This window comes from Artemia franciscana, chromosome 18 (genome assembly GCF_032884065.1).
Source record: "Artemia franciscana chromosome 18, ASM3288406v1, whole genome shotgun sequence".
NCBI lineage: Eukaryota > Metazoa > Arthropoda > Branchiopoda > Anostraca > Artemiidae > Artemia > Artemia franciscana.
Genome location: NC_088880.1, coordinates 7,084,144 through 7,103,659, shown reverse-complemented (window position 1 = coordinate 7,103,659; position 19,516 = coordinate 7,084,144). Strand labels below are relative to the sequence as shown.

The following is a 19,516-nucleotide window of genomic DNA, read 5'->3' as shown; positions in this document are numbered from 1 at the left end:
ACAGGGAATGTTCGATTAGCAATCACCATCAATAAGGCTCAAAGGCAATCATTAGAATCATGAGGTATAACTAAAAAAACTAAAAAAAAGGTAAAAACTAAAAACTAAAAAAAGACCAATTCAAAAACGAATGTATATACAGACCGGGACACCGGACCCAAATGACGACCGGGACACGGGACACAGGGAATATAAATGACGACCGGGACCCTCAAAGAGAAATTAAAGACTGGGACACCGGGACACAAGTGACGACAGGGGACAAAGGGAATATAAATGACGACCGGGAACAGGGACACAACTACAACGGGGACGCCGGGAGGCACAGGGGATATATAAATGACGACGGCGACATAGGGAATGTTCGATTAGCAATCACCATCAACAAAGCTCAAGGGCAATCATTAGAATCATGAGGTATAGATCTGAATACGGATTGTTTTTCCCATGGACAATTATATGTTGCATGTTCAAGAGTCGGTAAACCTGACAATCTATTTATATGCACAGACAATGGGTCAACGAAGAATGTTGTATATTCGCAAGTTTTACGTAGTTAAAAACATATATATATATATAATATATATATATATATATATATATATATATATATATATATATATGTATGTATTCACAGGTGGGACACAGGGACACAACTACAATGGCGCGTAACGACTTACGCACGCGGGGGGGCTTGGGGGGCGCGAAGCGCCCACACCAACTAGGTGTTGGGGTGGCGCGAAGCGCACCCCAACAGCTAGTATTCGATAATTATTTGTATGTTGTTGATGAAAACCAAGTTTTCATCTATATTCACAATTCCTGGTCCACATCCAACATATATCACCTTCTTGCTTCTCCTTTCTTAGATGTCTCTCAAACGAAGGTTCTTTGTGATTATTTAATATCCTATCACCTGCCTTTATCCTTTCCTTTTCTCACCAATTCAAACTCAGATACCCATTAGTTATTAAGATTAAGGCACCGTCTTTCCTGCGAATCAAGCACCCATAGCTACCTGCTGAGGAAAAAACGCATTCTTCTTGATATTTATTATGTAAAGAGCTCCATTAAGCCAAAAATGAGAAGAAATAAAGTCAATCTTCCAATCGTAAAAATACTAAAAATCACTGTCAATATAAATAAACCTCAAAACAAACAGAAATTATTAAACTAAATATTTATTAAAAGAAATATTTATTAAAATAAATAGCCAAGCCAAACTGAAACGAGCAAAAATTAGCGTGAGTAGGGCTGACCCCCTAACCTTCTTAAGACCAGAACATGGTTTGCGCTTTACTGAGAACAAGATACATTTTAAATATTTTCATTTTTTTACTTTCATAAATAAGAACTTCAGCACTTTTTTCTATATGTCAGTTAAACTGACAATCCACGGTCATTTGTTTCTTTTTTCAGTAAAGCGCAAATTATTTCTTTAATTTTAAAATTTCTTTTTTTATATGTGTTTCGATCTTTACTGACGTCTTCCGGAGAAGATTCTAGGCCGTATGAGGCCAACAATACACAAAGCCAAAAAAGAAACATAACTCTTGTGCTTCCTTTTCAAAAGAGTGCTTTAGTTCTATCAGTTTATTTTGTATCATATTTTGACACACTAATAATATCATTATTTATTTTTGGAGGGGGAAAAAACAGCCCTCATAGAGAAACTGGCTATTTTTAAAACCATATTAGCAAATGTTAAGGCGGGACAGTGAATTGAATGGATTTGTACCGTCCGATAAGCGTATAGTATGCGTATACCGAAGAGCTTACTATCAAAAATCTGACTGGTTCTTTCTCACAGATAGTTTATTTTAGTCGGCTATGCTGGATTTTGTTTCAAGCTTGTATTTTTTACCCACGTTTTATCCTATACTCTTATGGGAATTGCTTGTCAACAAATTTTTATCGGCCATTTAGTAAACATTGTTAAATTGCTAGTAGTCGGACAGCAGGAAACAACTAAAGTAATTAAATTGCTAGTAATTGTTGTTAAATTATTAGAAGTCGGAAATCAGCCACGTTACTTTAAAAGCTACTATAAAATCTATTTTCAAACACTTTAGGAGATATGTTAATGTTTAAAAGTAAAAACAGGACTTACCCTAAAAAGTCAAAATCGATAGTTGACTGAGTTGCTTGAACTAATGCCCAGAGAGCCCAGAAAAATGTGATGCCAAACTAAAGAGATTCACCTGATATAGAATGAAAGTTAATTAGACACAACAATTTCATAGCAAAAGAAAATATTGAATAAATACCCGATACCCAAAAATATTATTCTACGTGTAAATAATTTCTCTGGGTAGACGTCGAAGAATTGAACATTGAACAGTAAATTTTATTTTCTTTTGAAATCAAGATTGGACTTTCGAAATCCTGCGGATGTGACTGATGTCACGTTGCCCAAAAACACACGAACAAAAGAAAAAAGCTGACATCATTTTCAAATACTGCATTCTCTTGTTCAAGCTTGTGTGTAGAAAAAAACAACACAGACAAAAGGTATATAATACAGATGTCCAACAGCGTGATTTTTTGTTAGTCAGTAAGCTTGTGTTCGTCTGTCTCCATTTTCTTAAAAAAAAATATTCCAAGAGCGTTGCTTGCTAAAGGCAATATGTATTCAGAACATCTAATCCTTATGAAATAAATTCAACAGAATTAAAAAAAAAATGTCAAGTTATCATAAATTATTATGCTATTATTTATTGGTCATAATTCTATGACCATTTAATAGACTAATCATACTAAACATGGCAACACTAGTCATCAAACATACCGTACAGTCACAACGACAAGTGTCAAAGCACACTTAAACGTCCAAGTCTTTTTTTTAACATTGCAATTATGCCTTTTGTCTGTGGTGCCCAGTCTAGGGTCAAACAATGTCTGTGGTGCCCAGTCTAGGGTCAAACAATGGCTAAGCTACAGGTGGCTAAAAATGGCTAAGCTACTGGTTACTAAGCTACTAGTCATCAAACATACCGTACAGTCACAACGACAAGTGTCAAAGCACACTTAAACGTCCAAGTCTTTTTTTTTAACACTGCAATTATGCCTTTTGTCTGTGGTGCCCAGTCTAGGGTCAAACAATGTCTGTGGTGCCCAGTCTAGGGTCAAACAATGGCTAAGCTACAGGTGGCTAAAAATGGCTAAGCTACTGGTTACTAAGCTACTAGTCATCAAACATACCGTACAGTCACAACGACAAGTGTCAAAGCACACTTAAACGTCCAAGTCTTTTTTTTAACATTGCAATTATGCCTTTTGTCTGTGGTGCCCAGTCTAGGGTCAGACAATGTCTGTGGTGCCCAGTCTAGGGTCAAACAATGGCTAAGCTACAGGTGGCTAAAAATGGCTAAGCTACTGGTTCTAAGAATGGAGAGAAGTACCTCTTGTTAAAAAGCAACAGCAGACTATGAAAATCAATTAAAATCGAACAAATAGTAGACCGCCTCGAACTTTCTATAAAAGTACGTAAGAAAGTTAATGGCTGAATTTTGTATCATATGCCTTTTATCTGTGGCGAACAGTTTAGAGTCAATCGATGAACGACAAATGGATAAGTTACAGGTTCTAAGAATGGAGAAAAGTACCTTTTGTTAAAAAGCAAAAACAGACTAAACTATTAAAACAATCGTTTTAGGATACAACTTCAACTCTCTCATGGCATGAAGCTAACAACACATTTCCCTGATGATTTTCCAAGATTTTATCTTGTTTTTTCAAACACTCTGAACGTAAACCTTGGCTAGAACTTCCCAGCTGGCAATTTTAAATCTCAATGTTACACTTAAAATGCTATTTTCTCTTCGGTCTTATTTTAATTTTCCAGAGGTTATGTGCTTGCTCTGAGAGAGAGAGAGAGAGAGAGAGAGAGAGAGAGAGAGAGAGAGAGAGAGAGAGAGAGAGAGAGAGAGAGAGAGAGAGAGAGAGAGAGAGAGAGAGGAGAGAGAGAGAGAGAGAGAGAGAGAGAGAGAGAGAGAGAGGGGGGAGAGAGAGAGAGAGAGAGAGAGAGAGAGAGAGAGAGAGAGAGAGAGAGAGAGAGAGAGAGAGAGAGAGAGAGAGAGAGAGATCGGTATATTTAAAAACTATCGTAGCATAGCTAAATTCAGTTTTTTTTTCACAAAAATCATACATTTAAAAAAAAATCACACACTACGACACAGCATTAAAAATTGACGTGAAGAAAGGCACAAATGAGTTGGCGTAACGATTAGTTCGTACTTTAGGGGGTACAAGTTTATTTTGTAACCGAGTTCGGCTATTGGGAGGGGTTGGTTCGGGTAGTATTGATCGGCGGCTCTTATTGGCTAGGACGGATTTTCCAAATTGCTGAATAAGGTGTTCAAGCCGGACTTTAAGTGGAGATAAATTTAATTTAGCGGGGGCTTGATCATAGGGTATGTCACGGTTTCAGAGTATAATCCTTGTTGCTCTTTTCTGGACGCACTCTATATTGCGTAATAGGTACGCTGTGCGGATAGCAGATGGACCCACACCGGGAACGCGTACTCGAGCAACGGGCGAACATAACACATGTAGGCATGGAGAAGACTTTCAGTATCACACCCAAAATGCCTCATTTTGGTAAGTGTCCGAAGGCTTGCATTAGCCTTGTGGATGGTTAAATTAATATGGGCACTGAAACTACAGTCACTAGTGAAAGTCCTAAGGTTTTTATTTCGTTCACAATCGGGAAAGGGACTAGAGGCATATCTATACTCCGCTTCAGAGGGTTGAAACGAATTATCTTCGACTTGGCTACGTTAATGGTAAGATCATGACTTGAGCGTTCGGTCTTTAGCTGATCAAACAACTGGTCTGAAAACTGCTTTGTTATGATAGTGTTTTAGACCAGGTAAGCGAGCACTATGGACAGATCATCTACAAACTTGTAACGGTCGTCGTGATGATTAAGTAGGGAATTAATTACAGCCAGGAAAATTATTCCAGCTAATTTCGTGCCTTGTGGGGCCCCGCAAGAAGTATCTGACCATGATGAATCCAAATCGTTTTCGTGGAGTGCAAAGACATTTTGTGTTCGGCCAGTTAAGAAGTCAAGTACAAGGCCAAGGGTGCGTCGTTTGGCCCCCATTTCCTGGAGATTCATGCTTGCAGTCAGGTGGCGGATTAGGTCAAATGCCTTTCGGAAATCCACTACGCAAATGTCGACGAAACACCTACCTTTTTCAAACCATTGAAGAACACAGTCAAATATCCGTACTAGGTAGATTGTAGTACTATAATTGGGGAGTCCACCGTACTGGAATTTATCAATACGCCCATGAATTTGTTTCAGAAGAAACTTGAGTATAAAGGCCTCAGTTACTTTCGCCAAACAAGATGTAAGTGAGATCGGGCGGAGATCGTCGCATGCACTAGGGGCGCGCTTTTTTGGAATAATTCTAATATAGGCCCTTTTCCACTGTGACGGGAAATATCCAGAAGCAAAACACTCGTTAATGATGCTGGACAGTGGTAATGCTATGAAGGCTGCATATTCACGTAGCAGTTTGGCAGGTAATTCACCAGGGTATGAAGATGTAGTCGGTTTGATCTTCCGTAATTCCGTGTAAACGTCAAACTCAGTGACTATTATGTTTTTCTCAGGCTCACATTTTTCAAGTATGGTGGACTTTTCATGAGCCGTAATAGTTGGATAGGTAATGAAGATCTTGGTGAAGAATTCACTCACTTCTTCTGCACTGATTAAGGACCACCATCACCTATGAATCTTTATCTAAAGGTTGTCAAGTGCTCCATTCTGCTTTGGGAGACGTCGAAACACGTCGCAAAATGTTGTGAAATATAAAAAGTAGAGCCAATAAAGGACAAAAAATTTCAGGCAGTGAAAACCCAAGATACTGCAAATATCCAAGTCAGACAATCATGTGTGGTTTAAAAATTATCAAACCTCGTAAATTTAGAAAAAAAATGATGTCAAAAATGAATCATCTTAATTATATTCATAAAAAAAAACACTGGAAAAATCGCCAAGCAAAACTTGTATCCATTTGGTAATTTCGTCAAAATCCTGAGGGGGGGGGCAAGTTAGAGCCGATTTCTCCAAGTCAAGTGAAAATAACAGTGAAGAATGAGTCACAAAATACCATTAAGGCAAAGGTATACTAAGCAAAACTGATCTGTTTCTATGTATGCATAAATTATGTTGGCCTATCTTAGTTTTGCCAAGATTTTTTAAGACGCTATATTTCTGCGGGGGAAAAACCGTCTGGGGAGACAGTTATCTCCCTGCCCCATAGAGAATCACGCACTAGTCTGATTTTCCATTTAGTTTTAAAATGCACTGCAGATGTCACCATTGTCAATGGACTAAAATTCAGTGCTCATGCTAAGAGGTCTGCTGTAATGCCAGTTCAACTATGGGACTAATTAAGCTTACTCTTTCCATTCGTTCCCCTAAAATCATAAGTCTTCTATATAAGAGATTTGTGCTTCCTAAACTGGAAGTTGGAATGCCTCCCCATATTTTAAAAGACAGAAAAGATCGTGAAGATGTGCAGAGACGTGCCACCAAAGTGATATCTGGCGTGCGGGAGCTTTCCTATCCAGCAAGAATGTCAAAGATGAATCTCCCTATACTTGTTTACAGGAGAAATACAGGGGGCTCTCCCTGTACTATTCCAAACTGTTGGTACCAACTCACAAACTAGAGGTCATAACCGGAAACTTGTCAAGCAGTCTACCCTATCCAGAGTCTGCACTCAATTCTTCTCCTCAAAAATGATCAGCAGTTGGAATGAAATCTTGGAAAAAAAACAGTTACTGCTGGATCCGTTGATGTTTTCAAACGAAGGTTGGATGCTGAGTGGTCTTCCAGAGAGCGTCAGCTCATTTTAGATGCTACTGATCATGCAACAGCAGGTAGTCACTAAAGAACTTTTAAACAGCTCAAATCATCATTGTAGAGTTGTAAAAGTAGAAATCTGGGATTGCTCTTAGCTGCAGATTAGGGTAATACAACTTGGATCATTCTCATAAATTGCTTTAGTTTTCTTTGAAAACCTGGGCGCTAGTAATTTGAATTTCATATTAGAAAATTGCTAGTCAAGAATAATTACCACTAAGGCTTACCAAACCTTACCAGTTCTTACCAGTCCAATTTCGCAGCTTTCCGCAAAATAAAACTGTCATTTTAAAGCCAAAAGACTGCACCTGACAAAGACCGTATTCAGGGGAAGGTTTAGAGGGCTTAAATACCCCACAAATGTTTCTTCGACTCACAAAAACGTAATAAATATGCATAAAATCACATTTTGATACGTCTTTTAGTTTCTTGTACCCTACCCCCCTCCCAAACAAAAATCATAAATGTTCTGGCAGAAGTGCGGCAAAATTAGTCGGATTCAGGAAAATTCTGATTCCGGGGCGGGAAAACGCTCCCGTGTCTCGACTATTGACATATTAACCTACAATATAGAGGCTCCATAAAATGTTTGAAGGGCCTCAAATCGATTAGTCTAATAGTCCAAACTGAAGGATTGCTACCATTACTGACAACATTCTAGTTGGATGTAGAATGGCTGTTAGAATGGATAGTACAGACTAATTTTGGTTAACTCCTTGCACTTTTTTTCCAATAGCACCGGCAAAGGTTCCATAAAATGTTTGAAGCGCCTAAAACCGGTTATTTGGTCTAATAGTCGAAACTGAAGGATTGTTACCATCATTGCCAATATTCTAGTTGGAAGTAGAATGGCTGTTAGAATGGATAGTACAAACTAATTTTGGTCAACTCCTTGCTATTTTTTTCAATAGCACCAGCAGAAGTTCCATAAAATATTTGAAGAGCCTCAAACCGGTTATTTAGTCTAATAGTCGAATCTGAACGATTGCTACCATTGTTGCCAACATTCTAGTCGGATGTCGAATGACAGTTTAGCTGTCGACACATTACACTGCTTTTCTGCAGTATCTAGTATCTATTAGGGTGATAAATTTATGACTAATGTGAAAGAAAAATTAGACAAAGGCAATACAGACTAATCAATGAAAAAGAAAATTAATGAAGGAATAAAATACGAACGTGTTTACATAAAATTGTGACTTCTTCATGCGCTATGGAAATATTTTCAGAACTGTATTTGAGACTCTTGTAATACCGCAAATAGACCTTCAACCACTCAATTTGAAATTCATCACTGGGATATAGGCTATAATCTACGGTGTCAACACCTAGGAAACAAAAGGGACGTAAATAGCGAAGAAAACCACATTGCCTTTCCATCATAAACATCAAAAACAATAAGAACAATAGGGAATTCTTTTCGCAAAAAAACAACTATTAAAGAAAGGACAATATGAATAACGGTGCAGGTGCTAGGTGTTTTTTCCCGGAAATCCCCCTCACGCCATGAAAATCCCCGGAAAATCCACCCCCAGAAAATTCCCAACACATACATAATTGAAAGACAAACAATGGCAAATACAAATAATGAATAAACAAGGAATTTCGGAATATTCTGCGTATATTCCAAATTGTAGGCAGAATGTATGGTGTAGACATATATTATTCATTTTTACATTTTTATGTATTTTAATTCTTTTTGTGTGTGTTGGGGGTTAAGTTATCATACCAGGGTAAGATAATGGTTAAAGATAGTACTGTGAAAATATAAAATTGGTGGCAGCTGTAAAAGAGGTGCCTTATGATAGAGGTGCACAGAGAATAAGAGATAACAGACTGAGACTAAGAAGCAAGTAACTATTTCCAGAAGACTTGGTCTGGAATCAACAAGAGGCGTCACTAGCCAAAAGTTTTTTTTGGAGGGGGGGGTGGATCTTACCGACAGGCTGGAAACCTTTACCGTTTGATTTGGTGATATTGCAATTAAAATTACTTCGTTTTTTGTTCTTTACCCACCGAGACTGATCTCCTTTTATTGATTTTACGTCATACATTTCCATCAGCCCATTTACCCTAACACGGTATACATTTCCATCATACATTTCGTTAACACGTCATACATTATGACGTTAACACGTCATACATTTCCATCAGCCCATTTACCCTAACACGGTATACATTTCCATCATACATTTCGTTAACACGTCATACATTATGACGTTAACACATCATACATTTCCATCAGCCCATTTACCCTAACACGGTATACATTTCCATCATACATTTCGTTAACACGTCATACATTATGACGTTAACACGTCATACATTTCCATCAGCCCATTTACCCTAACACGGTATACATTTCCATCATACATTTCGTTAACACGTCATACATTATGACGTTAACACGTCATACATTTCCATCAGCCCATTTACCCTAACACGGTATACATTTCCATCATACATTTCGTTAACACGTCATACATTATGACGTTAACACGTCATACATTTCCATCAGCCCATTTACCCTAATTAAAAAACTTAGGAAAGTAAAAAAAGCGACGCTATTCTGTTAGCTCAAATTTGGTCCCGGCTGGCTGAAAACATTGGGGAAGAGGTGTCCCTCCTCCAACGCATATGACGCCCATGTCGGCAACTAGACTACGTGACACCAGTGCACGCCTTGCGATCAGCTAGGCGTACATTAGAAGTTTTTCCTGTCTGAAGTACCTTTAAGGGGCATTTCTTTAATATTTTAATTTAAAACTCCAAGTCCGAACTAAGCAAATTTAAAATTGACATTGCTCGTTATTCCAAATAAGCAAGGAACTTACCGCTTGTATTATCACGACGCAGCACAAAATTTAAAATTGACAGAGCTTGTTATTTTGAAATAAGCAAGGGACTTACCGCTTGTATTATCACGACGCAGCGCAAAATTTAAAACTGACAGAGCTTGTTATTTTGAAATAAGCAAGGAACTTACCACTTGTACTATCACGATGGAGCAAAAAATTTTATGTTAGATGGTGCCTGAACAACCAGAAATGAAATAAATTATCCTAATTGTGGCCACTTTCATGTACCTACCGATAAGCATACAACAGTAACAAGAGAAAAGAATGAAATTCATTTCTGTAAAACAAACATAATAGCCATTTACCGTTAACCGTCACATCATTAGGTTACACTAATTATAAAAAACTATACAAAATATTTTTTTTTTTTTTTAATCTCTCTTTTCTTGTTTTTGATTGACAATAAAATTCAGGAAAAATTCAGGTTGAATCCAAATAAACTTAGTCCTTAACTGAGATTCAATAGGTTAATCTGGATAATATAAGGAGGATATTTATAATTGATTTATTTATAGTTATAGTAATAATTAAGAACACATTATAGGTAATTAAGTTATACTGCTCTAGGTTGAATAATATAAGAAGAATTAAGCAGAAATCGTAATTAATTAAGGTACAATTAAATTATAATTCATTTCAACTACTACTACTACTACTACTACTATTACTACTACTAACTACGACTACTACCACCACTACTACTACTACTACTACTACTACTACTACTACTACTACTACTACTACTACTACTACTACTACTACTACTACTACTACTACTACTACTACTACTACTACCACCACTACTACAACTACTACTACTACTACTACTACTATTACTACTACTAACTACTACTACTACTACTACTACTACTACTACTACTACTACTACTACTACTACTACTACTACTACTACTACCACCACTACTACTACTACTACTACTACTACTACTACTACTACTACTACTACTACTACTACTACTACTACTACTACTACTACTACCAGTACTACTACTACTTCTACTACTACTATAAACAACTCACTCAAGCACCAAGACACCTTAGGCCAACACAGATACGCACACTCCTCCTCCTTATCCCAAAATATTCAAAGCCTCCGTCTTTACACCCTTCCAATGCATTTCCGTTTCTCTTATATCTATCCTAAAGACATCCTCTCACCGCGTTCGGAGGCAACCTGCTTTTCATTTGGCCCTACAAGGTTGTCCAATAAGAACAATCTTGTGCGATCTGTTATCCTCCATCCGCAAAACGCGTCCTAGCCATTATAGCCCTAGAAAAGGGACTGACCTACATTTTTCGTACAGCTTACTGTTTGAGATACGGTTAGTTAGTCGGGTACCCGAATAATCCATAGGTAATTCTCTGGAAAACGTTTCACAAATCCCCCTCTGTTTTTCGGAGTGCCCATGCTTCAGACCCATATTTGACCATTGTCATCACTGTAACTTCCAATATTCCAATCTTGGTGTGCAGACTCATCTTCCTATTCTTCCAAACTTTTTTCAACTGTGAGAAAAAATACCCTGGGCCTATGCTAATCAACTTTTAACATCTTCACTGTACCTACCATTTGCTAATAATACTATCAAGGTACGTGTACCTGTCCACTTGAACGATCATTACCCAAAATCACCTCTTTATTTTCACTTATTGCTAGTCTTTGGGATTTAGTCTTCTTAACATTGATTTTCTTGAACTTGCAAAACCTTTTAAAAAGCATATATTTTGCTAACATTTCCATCTAGGACGGTTAAATATCATAAGAATTTATGTATAGGAGAGTCTTACTTCCTCAATTGATTCCGTGTTCTCCCATTGCATTGGCTGTGCTCCTTAGGACAAAATCCATCAAAATGGTCCATATAAATGGGGATAGAACACAACCCTGCTGAACTCCTGGTTTAATACGAAACCAGTTACTAACCTCGTTTCCTACCTTAAACACAACAATGTTATTCTCATACATAGCACAAATGGCTTAATATAGAATCAAACAGTTAGTGGTAACGAGCAGTAAGCAAGGAGCAATGCGGCTCAATAGTAACCGAAACTCTAAAAACGAAATTTTATATCGATAGATATACTAAAAGAATTAACTTATTATGTTGATTGCAAAATATAAGCTTCATTAAGTTTGTCTTACCCATCAAAAGCTACGAGCCTGAGAAAAATTGTCTGATTTTCGAAATGAGGGGCGGAAACACCCCGTAAAAGTCAAGGAATATTAATGATAATCACAAAATCAGATTCAGCATATAAAAGAACTCTTATTGTGAAAGTTTCAAGCCCCCCATCTGCAAAAAACGCAATTGTGTAATTTTTGCCAGAAGAAGGATCACTGATGCGTGTTTATTTTTATTTAATTTTTTCACCAGGAGTGATGGCATCGAAAAAATAGTCATAGAATATCAGGAAAGGGGTCATTCGAACGAAAATTAAAAGTTCTAGTGCCATTCTTAAGTGACCAAAAGGATTAGAGGAAAACTAGCCCCCCTCCCACCCCCTTTTTTCCTCAAGGTGTTCTCATCTTAATTTTGAGATGGCTATTTTGTTCAGCAAAGTTAAAAAGCCTAGTAACTATTCCTTTGAGGATAACATGACCCCTACAACCACTGGGGAAACGTCTATAAATCATGACATCTCTCCTTTTGTTTACGTATACTATTTGTAATAAGTAACATTTTTCGTGGAGGGGGAATTTTCTGTGGGAAATTTTCCACGGGGATAATTTTCCACGGAGATGGAACTTTCGGTGGCGAGCCTTCCAGATCAAATTTACGTGGGGGGGGGATTTGACAGAATTCCTATACGAAATTCTTTTATTTGTCTTACTTTCTCTTTGCCAACTCAATTTTGCATTTGGATATGTTCCAGGGGAATTATCCGTGGCTCATTTTCAGCGTGATTTAATTTCTGGGAAAAATTTTCGCGGAAAAAGGGATTTCTGGAGTAATCAGGAAAACGATTAGAAATTAAAGTCGTTTTCAAATGAAGGCATGCTAAGGGAATATTTTCGGGCTGAATCGTCCGCAAAAAATTGTACGGAAGGGGATTTTCAATGAGGAAGGAATAGTCCGGAGGGAATTTTTCCGGGGGAGGGGGCCGTATATTAAAAAAACACCTGAATAAAAAATAAAAAAATACCTATATAAAATACCTATAATCAAATAGAATAAATTAAATAACAAAATTGAAATTAATTAAATACCTGCAAATTCATTAAAATGGTTAGCAATATCAAAGGCCATGTAGTTTGGTCCGGCATATTCAAAATCGATAAAAGACACAGCACATCCTTGGGCATCATATAAAATGTTGGCAAGTAGCAGATCATTATGGCAGAAAACGATTGGACTCCCCAGTTTTGACAAAATTCCCTCCATTAATGAGATTTCTCTTTCCAATTCGTTCTTGGGTAGTACCTTTTTCAAAAACCTACAAAATTGAGCAATAATACAGATTAAATAAAGCATTTTGTTCCTCGTATCATCACCTCTTATACCATCTCACAAAATCGCAACATTTTTCCCGAGACCCAGTTTTGACAAAATTAACGGGATTTCTCTTTCCAGTTCGTTCTAGGGTAGTATATTTTTCAAAACCTATAAAATTGAGCAATAATACAGGTTAAATAAAGCATTTTGTTTGGGGAGGGGGCTGTATCAGTCCTCCTTTTCTGCGTGTTAATGCTTGCTTAGTTTAAGCTTTAGTGACTTTTTACTTATATACACGGTACGCTTTTTTTTCAGTCTTTTATCTGTAAACTTAAAACTAAATCCATAAGAAAAACAAACAAACGTTAGACGAAAATAAAACACGAAAGTTAAGAGTTATAAAAAATATACGAAAGTTAATATACTCTTGACAAAGCCTTTGTACTACGTATACACGAGCGAGGAGATAGTAATTTCAAGATGCATATATGCTGTAAGCCAATAAAATTTAGGAGGGGCCTTCTCCAATACATGGTATTATTAACTTTCTTTGAAATTCAAACCCCTCTTGACTTGCATCTATACAAAATATTTCATTTTTATTTCATATATGTACGCGTCCATCTGACTCCACAAGATACGTGTTTATATTTGGATCTAGATATACTCTTAGTCCGACTAGTATACTCAAAATCAGACATCAACGCTCCTTACAATTATCATCTCCCTTTATATTCTCTGTATTTTTGGAACATCTCGTCAGTTTTTTTTTAGTTTATTTTTTTGTGTATTTCCCATTCTTTTTAGAAATACCTGCATATATACACATGGCTTTTCAGTGGTCTCAAGCTTTTTTGGGCGATAACCAAAAAATTCCAAGGGAAGTTTCCGACATAAATTTAGGAGTTTTAGAAGAAAGGATTTATACTTAAAGGTCGAGTTTCTAATCCCAAGCATCCAAACTTTTTAAGTTATTTTAGCGTTGTTTATCACACAAAACTTCCAGGAGGGAGGGCCTACATAGATAGGCCAGGGAGCGTTATACACCTCTCCCCTCAAATCCCATTACGTTTTGGAAAGTGCAATAATAAATTCTTCTAATATCTTTTTGGGATTTTGGTTTGCGTATAACTGAACCCCCTGTAGCTGAATCCTCGTGCAACTTGACCCTCGCGTAATTGAACCCTTGTGAGACTAAACCCTCGTGCAATTCAATCCCACTTAACTGAACCCTCGTGCAACTAATACTCCACAAAAAGGAACTCCTATGTAACTGGGCCCTCATAAAACTGAACACCCGTTTAACTGAGACTTCATAAAATTCAGCCCCATTGAATTGAACCCTCATGCAACTCAGCCACCGTTTTACTGAACCTTCGTTTAACTGAATCCCGAAAAACCAAATCCTCGTAAAACTCAACCCCCGCTTAAATAAAAACTGATTCAGCTCAACCTTCATCTAACTGAACCCTTTTTCAACTGAAACCCAATGCAACTCAATCCTCACTCAGCTCAATATCTATACAAATCAAAGCCATTCAGCTCAAACCTCATTGAATTCAACTGCTGTGTGCTTAAACCCTCGTGCAACTCAACGCCTATTTATTTTGACCCTCATTCAACTCATCTTTCGTGCAATTCAAACCTAGGTTCAATCTTTATACAACTCAAGCTACTTACAACCCAAACATTAAATTTAGGTTAGAAAGTAGATGAAGTAAAGTCAGAAACGTTATTTTTATTTAAAGTTTCAAGACCATATCAAGGATTTCGGACTTGATTTATATCTTTAAATGGTTATTTAAAGAAACGCGAACCATGGTATGAAGTCACAGAATTTGATTTCTTGTTTCGAAATGGCGATTTAACATTGAACCATACTAGACTCCATCTAGCATAGATGACCCAATTGAACGGTGTCACAGACTCCCTCATAGTTAAAACGTCATCTAGTCTTTTGTCAAGTTATGATGCGCTGTATCCAATTCCACATCAGCCAATGAACGTTTAAGGAAACGCAAGTTAACAAATTAACCAATTATATACTTATATATCTTGTTGTTAATGTTAGGATCAATGAAATAAAAACACTACTCGAGCTTCCAATTGTTTCCAGCAATGCACAGATTACTCACTGACTTTTCGAGGGCTTAGGAGGACCTCGTTCTTTAGCTCCTCACATTTTGTTGCTTTCTTATACTATGCTTAGCAGAAACTGTTTCAGAAATTATTCAACTATTTGTTGGGAGCAAAGTTGCAGAAATTCGTCCACTCTTTTATACTATATTAAATAAAAAAACAAGTTTTTTGAAATGAAATTAAGGAGCGACATTAAAACTTAAAACGAACATAAATTACTCCGTATATGAAAGGGGCTTTTCCTCCTCGACGCCACGCTCTTTACGCTAATTTTTTTTTTTAATTAGAGTTGCGAGAAAAAGTCAAACTTTAGCGCAAAGAGCGAGGCGTTCAGGAGGAAAAGCCCCTTTCATATACGGAGTAATTTCTGTTCGTTTTAAGTTTTAATGTCGCTCCTTACTTTCATTTCAAAAAACTTGTTTTTTTTATTTAATTTCTGAAAGTTTTTGAGTCAATGCATGTTTTATTTTGTCTCTCCACGCATGAATAATTAATTGATAAACAATAAATTATTAATTGTTAGCAATAAATAAACGTAAATGACGAATTAACTTACGTAACGATCTTCAATATGAGCATATTTTTATTACGTATATGACGCGATTTGCCCCCAAAGACATAGTTATAAGGTTTATCGACTACGGTGAATAAAATGGCTATCTCAGAATTTTGATCCGGTGACTTTTGGAAAAAATGAGCGTGGGAGGAGGCCTAGGTGCTCTCCAATTTTTTTGGTCACTTAAAAAGGGAACTAGAACTTTTAATTTCCGTTAGAATGAGCCCTCTCGCAAGATTCTAGGACCACTGGGTCGATACGATGACCCCTGGGAAAAAAACAAACAAATAAACACGCATCCGTGATCTGTCTTCTGGCAAAAAATGCGAAATTCCACATTTTTGTAGATAGTAGTTTGAAACTTCTACAATAAGGTTCTCTGATACGCTGAATCTGATGGTGTGATCATCGTTAAGATTGTATGACTTTTAGGGGGTGTTTCTCCCTATTTTCTAAAATGATGCAAATTTCTTCAGGCTCGTAGCTTTTGATGGGTATAACTGATCTGGATGAAACTTATATATTTAAAATCAGCATTAAAAGGCGATTCTTTTGATGTAACTATTGGTATCAAAATTCCATTTTTAGAGTTTCTGTTACTATTGAGCCGGGTCGCTTCTTACTACAGTTCGTTACCACGAACTGTTTGATAAGTGCATAAATTTTAATCAAAGGGGTTTCATTTTATAAGAATTTGTATTTTATTCAGCTTAACAACAAGTTAAATTACTGAAACTAAAACAAAAAATTGAAATTATTGTTCAAATATGACTATGTTGATCACTGCGGTTGTACAGTGGTTTTATGCTTTGGTTGGCATTACACACCCCCGGATTCGATTCCAACTGTCACAAGGTTGGGTGACTGATCTGTTACCTACCCCTGTACAAAGATCCAGGAGCTGAAGTGAGGATTCATCGTCCTATGCAACATCATCCTTACGATTGTAAGAATACCAATAAGGCTTACCATTGGTAAGCGCCCGTCCCTTGTTTATCTCTCATTTTCAGGCAATCTAATGCTGCCATGTCAATTTTAGATTTTGGGTCAACCTGCCTGAGACTCTAGGCAGGTGTGACTAGGTAAAAGATAACAAACTGTGTATTGATCCAATAGGAGAGGCACCCGCTTAGGCAAATAAATAATAGCAAACAAATAAAAAAAAACTATAAATAGTAAAACACATTAATATTATATTAAATATAATAGTAAAAATGTAATAGTAATAATAGAGTAATCTATGCTCACAAACATCTAGATGGGGCACCGACATATGTACAAGCATAAAACATTTAAATCAATTTTCAGTACAAGTTCAACTTTCCAATATATTTGCCACTCTTCCGACGTACTATTCAACATATTTCCCAAACTATCAAATATATCGGAAAATTTTCCGTTATAAGGGAAACTTAGTTCAACTTAATCCATTTAAATCAAAAATCTACGGATCAAAGTCAAAGTTAGCGACACAAACATCTTTTGGTAATTATAAAGGGCTCTGAATTTTATTGACACGTCACCTAACATTGCTATAGACAAAAAAAAATCCTTAACGGACTTGTGTGATCCTAGGGGTAGCAAGTTCAGGGTAGGGAATGCCAAATTGCCATAATCATAGTGGCTGACTGAGGAATGATAGTCATGATAATTGTTGAGTAATTTTCATAACCAAATTATGTGAATAAAATTAAATTTTGCGTGACAAATGCTCAACTCAATCAACATGCTTTGAATGATTTCATCACTAATACTTCTGACTTAAGGCAAATTTTGCGTCATGAATTCTTATGATGATCATCAACGGGTGTATAATTTTCAAAACTAATCAGGTGCCATAGTACAACGGTGATGACTATCTCGTTCTGAGAGAGGATTTGAGTTCGACTCATTTTGGGGCAACGAATTCCGCCAAATGTATTTAGACAATTAATTACTGATAATTTTGAATAAAAATTGTATTTTGTTATTGTTTACCATGTTTTTTGTTGTGTTTACCATAAAGTGTAAAGTTAGGTTTTAGAGTGACTGGTTGTCGATTTAAGAACGTGAACAATTTCAGAAAACCAAAAACAAAAGAAGAATAAAAGATCTAAAACCGAATTAACCAGCAATGACAAAACAAAGAAATGAATCTGGAAACGACAGACGGCTTATGGGCAGTATGAAAAAGACTGCATACAAGCCATAAACCGGTTTACCGTTTCTTTAACAAAAGAAGAAGAAGATATTTTTCATTTTATTTTTTTTTTTCAATTTGAAGGTTTCTGCAGACGAAAAAGTAGCTAGAACATAACAACAGTTTTCCATCGACACGATTCTTCCTGAGGTTTCATTTCTTACTTTTCACTTTGTCTCTAAAACACCAAATGAAAATAGGCATAATAAAAAAATAAGCAAAATTCTCAGCATAAAGACATAAATAAAAAAATCTTTTTGTAATATAAGTGTAAGTGTTTATAATTTATAATATAAATGTAAGTTTTTATAAGTGTTTTATTTTTGTTTTGTCGGCCCATTACAAGCTAAGCTTCTTGGGCTTTGTAATTACTTTACGTTTAGTAATTGTTTTTTTAAGTACTAATAAATTGATTGATTGATTGATTGAAAAACTTCCTTCTGTATCTTTGCATCCTACAATCACAATCAAAACCAAATAATATAAAAAGGGGCTATACCTTTTTTTGTCCTAGCTTATCGCCATATTTAGGAGGATAAGCTGATTAAGTCGTATTTAGCTTGAGTTAAAGGACTTGTAGGAGTGATCCGGTTCAATTCTCATGTATGGAAAGATGATGATAGGCAGCAGGATAAGTCTGGTCCCTTACCCCTGGTGTAGGAAACACAGCCTTAGTTCCATTTGTTCCCATACCTAGGTTTTATTATTAGTAAATACGGTGGGTGCAGTGAAGATGTTAAAATTAGTATAGCCAAGGCCAAGGGTATTTTTCACAGTTGGAAAAAAAATCCAGAAGAATTGGAAGATAAGCCTGCGAACCAAGATTAGAATATTGGAAGCTACAGTGATTACAGTGGTCAAGTATGGCTCTGAAGCATGGGTGCTCTGAAAGACGGGAAAAAATTTGCTAGACGTTCTCCAGAGAAATTGCTTACAGATGGTTTTGGGCACCCGACTGACTGACCGTATTTCAAACCGTAGGCTGTATGAAAAGTATGGCTCAATAAAAATAAATGTTGCTTTTAGGAGCAAGAAAGTCTTTAACTAGCCTACAGAAAATAAAAAACTAATTTATAAGGTTCTTATTAGTCTTTCACCAGCTATATCATTTATAAGTTTATATCATACCTTTTTTCCAGCACTGAGAGAATGAACTACTTCTAGTTATTATATTTGAAATATTAGATAAAGGTTTTGATAACTTATCAGGAAATGCTTTTACTAAATCAATTGAAATATCAAGGGGGGTATATTAAAGTCCTCTTTAGTTTACGTATTTTCGCCTTAACATAAATAGGTTGTACTACAGGGATATCCTGGTCTGGCGCTGGGGGGCAGGGAATATTACATGAGAGAAGAGGGAGGAGTTGTGCAATAGCGGCAAGGTGTTTATTTAGTGAATTAGCTGTAGCTTCAGAGGGAAAATCAAGATTAAAGTCAACATTTTTG

The 19,516-nt window shown here is 36.5% G+C and overlaps 1 protein-coding gene across 7 annotated transcripts in view; it reads right to left on the bottom strand.

The window, feature by feature from the left end:
- LOC136038551 (ethanolamine kinase 1-like) overlaps positions 1 to 19,516 on the bottom strand; it is a 49,683-nt gene that overhangs the window by 14,855 nt on the left and 15,312 nt on the right. For 6 of the 7 annotated variants that reach the window (XM_065721718.1, XM_065721717.1, XM_065721721.1 and 3 more), the window contains 2 exons: positions 12,968 to 13,194; positions 8,060 to 8,208 (listed from right to left, as the gene is read on the bottom strand). In XM_065721718.1, coding sequence (XP_065577790.1) covers positions 8,060 to 8,208; positions 12,968 to 13,194 — 376 coding nt within the window. Of the gene's footprint in view, positions 1 to 2,079; positions 2,202 to 8,059; positions 8,209 to 12,967; positions 13,195 to 19,516 lie in introns of those variants that run through there. The other variant, XM_065721719.1, reaches the window with a different exon arrangement.